Here is a 5,552-nt window from a genome sequence, read left to right on the forward strand (position 1 = left end):
GGTCTGCAGCTGCCTCAGAGCTGTAGCCACTTCTGCAACCCCCTTACGCCTGTGGGCCTTCTGAAGGGCACAAGGCCTGGAACCCCTGGCCAGGACTGCAGGGCTTTGCAACCAGTGCGGAAAGTGGCTCAGCTCCTCTGAGGCCCTCTCTCCGCCTCCTCCTTCCTCTCTATCTCCCCCACGTTGTCTTGCTAAATATAGACTTGGTAATTAAAATACTGATTGAAGTTTGGAACTGGAGCTACCATTCAGTGGTCCTCCCTGCCACCTTACTTCCTGTACACTTTCCTGTTCTCTTGTCACTGGTGGTAGTGGCACCTGTCCTCTTCTTGCTACCCTCATCCAGGCGGGACGAAGGTGGGAGAGCCCAGACTACACTGAAAGACTGAATATGAAACCTGTCCCTGGGGGCGAGGGACACCCACCCCATGGAGCCATAGGGAGGCCTCAAACACAGGAACCCTAAGTCTGATGGAGGAGAGCACCCAGCTTGAGTGGGCTCAGCCTCACTCTGGGGACACCAGTGGAACAATGACAATTGGCAAAAAATGCCCAGATTCAGCCCCATGACATTTACAAGGCCCTCATGCACCCGGGCCACTGGGTAGGGATAATTCAGAGCTCACATCTGAAGCCAAACTTGCTGGTGTCCTGATTATACTGGGGCCAAAGGAACAAAGCTATCATCTGGAGTTTACTTTGTCCTTCCTCTCCAAGAGTGATGTTCACTCTTAAAAACCACCCTCCCCCGACCCAAGCCTAGCACCATCCACCCCACCACCCATTTAATCTGCTCCACGGAGTTAAGTTAGGTGGTTAATGAAATAGGACGTTTGGCCTCCCTTCACTACGCTTATATTTTTTTTCCCTAGTAAATCTGGGTCACCATCTTTTCCTCCCAGCAAAGGGCCTAAGAAAGACGTGCCTTTCATTTGCCGTGTGTCCTCCGATATGTGAGGACCCCACCCCATCACCAGTGAACAAAGTGCGAACAGCACTACCCGCACCGTGCAGTGTACCCTTCCTGAAAGTTCCAGCCCCCTTAACTCGGCCGCCTACCACAGCAGGTCGCTGGTCCAACACCCCCTTTCATTGCGCTACCCCAGTATCACACGTACTGAGAGGCCCGAGGCATCTGACGCCGGCAGCTGAGGAAGGAGCGGCACCAACACCTTGCGCCTACTTGGGGCTCTCCTGCCCCAGGAACCCTTCGCCGTCCCGGTGTGCCTGGCAGCCCCGGCCCCTTAGGCCCGTGGCCCCTGCGACCTCTGCGGCGGGGACGCCATCTTGGCGAGCGGCAGGCGGGGACGTCTTCCTGGGCTCGACCTTCCTCAACGCCGCTTGCGAGCTCGGCGCGGCCCGAATTACGGGGCCTTGGGGAGGACCTCCAAGCAGGACGGGAGGGCGTGCATGGGCCGCAGGCGGAGACATCAAGGATCTGGCCCTGAGGAGGAGGGAACGACGGGAGAATGGGCAGAAGCAATGCCATCTCCACGTGACGTGCCTCCATTCTGCCCGCCACACCCCCGGCTCATCCCCGGCCTCGACCCACCACCTACTTTCCGAGTACCGTCTGGGCCCACGCCCAGGGAGAGAGCGGCCCCACCGCTCGGGAATGCCGGGTGTGCGCAGACCCCGGGCCTCGTGGCCTAGGCGGGGCAGGGGGCGGGGCGAGCGGCGGTGACGCGACCGTTGCCATGGGAACCCGCCGCCCGCTCAGGCGCAGGAGCCGAAGCCGGAGCTGCTGCCCGCCGCCGGCTGCCGGCTCGCCCGCCTCGGGCTCTCCCTGCGGGTAGGTAGGGGAGCCGGGCTGGAGGAGGGGAGGGAGCAGATGCGGCCTCCGAGCCGAGGCCGGTCCCGCACGTCCTGAACCGAGGCCCCACAGCCGCCGCCCGGACCGCCAGGAACGAGGACAAGCGCGAAGCAGCGCCCACCCGGCCCCGGCCCGCGCGCCCCGGCCGGTTCCCCAGACACGGACGGCACGGTCCGCCCCGGCCCCAGCGCCGCGCGGTCTCAGCCCGGCAGGCGACCTCGGCGCCTCCGCAACCCCCGCCGGCTTCGGCCACGGCCCCGACGCTCTTCGCCTTCACCCGCGCCGCCGCCGCTGCCGCCGCCGCGGCCGCCGCCGCCCGCGCCTCTGCCACCGCCTGTGCCCCCGCTCCGCCCGCGACCCCTGCCCAGGCCCCGACCCCAGCCCCAACCCCGTCCTCGGCCCCGCCAACCTCGGCCTCGGCCCGCGCCCCGGCCCCGGAGGCCCAGCCGTGGGTACGATGTTGCCCAGCTCCATCCAGATTTCAGGGGAGCCGCTGTCAGGCGCCGAGGTGCGGGACATCTGCCGCGGCCTGCGCGACAACGCCGTGCGCCTGCTCTCACTGCGCGGCTGCCGCCTCTGCGACCGCGACTTCGGCCGCATCTGCCGGGCCCTGGCCGGGGCCACGTCCCTGGCGCAGCTCAACCTTAACCTAGGCGTCGTGTCCAGTCCCAGCCGCATCAAGCAGCTGGCAGAGGCGCTGCGGACCAACCGCTCTATCCAGTCCCTCTTGTGAGTGCGCTCCCTCGCAAGGGGGTCCCGGGCACTGCACCCCTCTTCACACGCCCCCTGCCACCGCCTATCCCTCCACACACTTTCCTGTAGCTGTCTCTGCGCCAGCCTGCCTTTTCATGCTTGTACACCATTTTATCCCTCCACCCAGGCCTCCACGACACCCTCCAAGCTTATCCCTTACCTCTGGACTCTGCACACATGGCCCCACCCCATAGGAGATGGGCTACCCTCCCCTTTCTGGCAGGGAACCAGTACCTCCCCATCTAATCACCAGCGTTGATTTCTTGGGGGGCAGCCCCTCCCGACTCAAGAAGGACCTCCCCTGGGGACTAGACCCCTGCCCCTGCACTCTGCCCACTGGAGTCCCAATCCACCACTCACACACTTCTGTGCTTTGTCCTGGATCCCAATCCCTGCCCCAGAAAAGAAACAAAATTCTGCTTCCACCTGGGTTTTTGGAATCTAGAATTTTCTTTCTTTCTTCTGAAGAATTCTCCCAAGTGCTGTGACAAGTGCCCTCCTCATCTCTAGGGCTCACATAAGGGAAGGGGTCTGTCCCCTACAGATAGGGCTGATGACTGCAGTAACCTCTGCTATCTGGTCTCACCCACCAGCCTGCACGGGAGCCCCCTGACAGATGCAGGACTGGCCTTGCTGAACCCAGCACTGGCCCTCCACCCTGCCCTTGTGGCTCTGGACCTGGGGGACTGCATGCTGGGTGATGAAGCCATCAACCTCATCTGTGGCCTCCTCCCCCCAGATGGAGCCAAGTCAGGTGAGCAAGAGACCCTGCTGAGGATACGGGCTGCTGTGGCCTTGATGAAAAAGCCAGATGCAGAGAGCAGGGGGTATGACCCAGAGCTGAGGGTTCCGATGGGGGTGTGTGTGTGTGTGTGTGTGTGTGAGAATATTTATTAGAAGGATGGGGGGCTGAGCAGAATGGAGACTCAGGCATCCAGCCTGCGGTGGGCAGGGGACGCAGGGAAGGCAGGTGTCTCTTGAGGCCCAGGAGCTCTGTGGTGGGGTGGGATGGGGTGGCTCTCAGCCACCAGGGACACCCCAGAGATCCAGGGCAGGGGAGGGGCTTGAAGAGGGCCTGACCTCCATCCTGGCTTCTCACTTTGATGCTGCCCAGGCTTGAAGGAACTGACGCTGAGCGCCAACCCTGGCATCACCCCTAAGGGCTGGAGCCGCCTTGCGATTGCCGTGGCCCACAGCTCCCAGGTCCGCGTCCTCAATCTGGACTACAACCCCCTGGGTGAGGCTCAAGGAAGCCCCCTGTGAGTCTCACCATCCCACCCCCATTCAAGAACTTGGGACCATTGTTTGGCCATGGTAACACCCCCTCCCCCTGGGGGACGGAGAAGGGAGGGGGGATGTGTGAGGTAGTGGAGAAGCCACTTATGTGGACGACCAGATGACCACCAGGTACATCAAAGTACCCATCACCACCCCTGGGCCTGGCTTGCTTCACCCGTTCATTCCCAAGTCATGGAGTCTCCCTTTCGGCCGCCTACCAAATGTCTGTGCTTGCTGGCCTGGGGTGGGATCTAGGGTCCTTAGGGCACTGGGGAGGCCTCAGGGGAGAAAGGGTTGGCAGGCCCACTCATGACTGCCAGTGACCGTGTGCATGTGTGCTGCCTCCCCAGGTGACCATGTGGCAGGGATGTTGGCTGTAGCTGTGGCCTCCAGCCGCACGTTAGAGGTCCTGGACTTGGAGGGCACAGGGCTTACCAACCAGTCAGCTCAGGTGAGAAGTCTTCATGCTGGGGGGGGGGGAGGCTGGGGTGGAGGTACAGGTGAGGCCACATGTCTGTGGATATCCCGAAGTGGTCTGAAAAATCCGCATTCTTCCCCTCCTCAGACCCTGCTGGACATGGTAGAAAATTACCCCACAGCTTTGCGGAGCCTGGTGTTGGCTGAGAACAGCATTAGCCCCGAGCTGCAGCAACAGATATGTGACCTCCTCTCAGAGGGAGAGGAGGAGGAAGAGGTGGCAGGAGGGGCTGGTGACACGCAGGAACAGGAGAGAGGGCGAGAGCCTGCTGCCCAGCAGAGGAGCAGCAGCTCCTGGATGTGCCCCAGTGGTAAGAACCCCCAGGGCCGGGCAGAGCCAGATCCCAAAGAGGCCTAGGCCAGGGAGAGTGGGTGTGGGAGACCTCGGCCGCCTCCCACCTGTGTCCCTGGTGGAGGGACAAATGGTGGTCTGAACAGCCCTTTGCCTTTCCACAGATCCCAGCTCTCAGATGGTGCTCATGACTTCAGGACTAGGTGATAGTCTGTTGGCTGAAACCGAGATGTGACTCTCTGCTCAGGCTTCTGCGCATCATTACATGTTGTCTATGTCCCCAGCACCTTACCCCGGATGTCAGGGTCAGGCCTAGGGCCTGGGAGGGAGGTGCCGGGGGCTCTGGTAGCTCCCGGCAGCGATGGGAAGCTCTGGAAGCTGACTAAGCAACAGCCTTGGGCACACGCGAACCCAAGGTGATGTCTCTGGACTTGTTGGCAGCTCTGGCTGCAACCCGCTGGCTGGGAAGAGATTTTATGAACTCTACAACCTGTCGTGTGGCTGTGCTCCCTGGGGATGGGCAGTAGGGGAGGAATTAGAACCATTGAACACTAGGGGGCAGTGCCACCCCACAGTCCAAGCTCCAGGCAGCATCAACTGGCCCCTAATGTCAACTATGTCTGGCTCAGGTCTTGGACTTGTAGGATCTGGGATTCTGGGGTGACACCTTACACCAGGCACCCCCCCCAAAGATCATAACTAAGGTAAAAAGCTCACCTCCAGGGCTGGGTTGCACTGAACCCTACCTCGAGGAGACTCGGGCCCTGCTGAGGTTACTTGAGGTACACCTTCTCCTGCTGCCTGATGCTCTGTGGCCACAGACACCCCAGGCAGAGTGCAGCACCGGGGACTCACTAGCAAAGACCAGAGCTTGGCTAGGATTTGGAAAGCTCAAGAGTGGGGAGAGAAATTGCACAAGGAAAACCATTAATAGACAAA

General features: G+C 61.5%; 1 protein-coding gene across 1 annotated transcript; it reads left to right on the top strand.

Annotated features, from left to right (window-relative positions):
• Positions 1–1,437: 1,437 nt before the first annotated feature.
• Positions 1,438–5,149, top strand: LRRC73 (leucine rich repeat containing 73). Its single transcript, XM_047732573.1, has 6 exons — positions 1,438–2,542; positions 3,160–3,320; positions 3,681–3,803; positions 4,195–4,295; positions 4,410–4,632; positions 4,778–5,149. Exons 1-6 carry the CDS (start codon positions 2,271–2,273, stop codon positions 4,846–4,848), a joined length of 951 nt encoding a protein of 316 aa, XP_047588529.1. The 5' UTR covers positions 1,438–2,270; the 3' UTR covers positions 4,849–5,149.
• The last annotated feature ends 403 nt before the right edge of the window (positions 5,150–5,552 follow it).

Source organism: Lutra lutra, chromosome 6 (genome assembly GCF_902655055.1).
Source record: "Lutra lutra chromosome 6, mLutLut1.2, whole genome shotgun sequence".
NCBI classification, from domain to species: domain Eukaryota; kingdom Metazoa; phylum Chordata; class Mammalia; order Carnivora; family Mustelidae; genus Lutra; species Lutra lutra.

What these genes read in the sequence shown, in the direction of transcription:
- LRRC73 (XM_047732573.1), top strand. Translation starts at nt 2,271, where the DNA reads ATGTTGCCCAGCTCCATCCAGATTTCAGGGGAGCCGCTGTCAGGCGCC. An exon ending in TCTGGACTACAACCCCCTGG is followed by an intron (nt 3,804 to 4,194) that starts GTGAGGCTCAAG and finishes CTGCCTCCCCAG; the next exon opens with GTGACCATGTGGCAGGGATG. An exon ending in TTACCAACCAGTCAGCTCAG is followed by an intron (nt 4,296 to 4,409) that starts GTGAGAAGTCTT and finishes TCCCCTCCTCAG; the next exon opens with ACCCTGCTGGACATGGTAGA.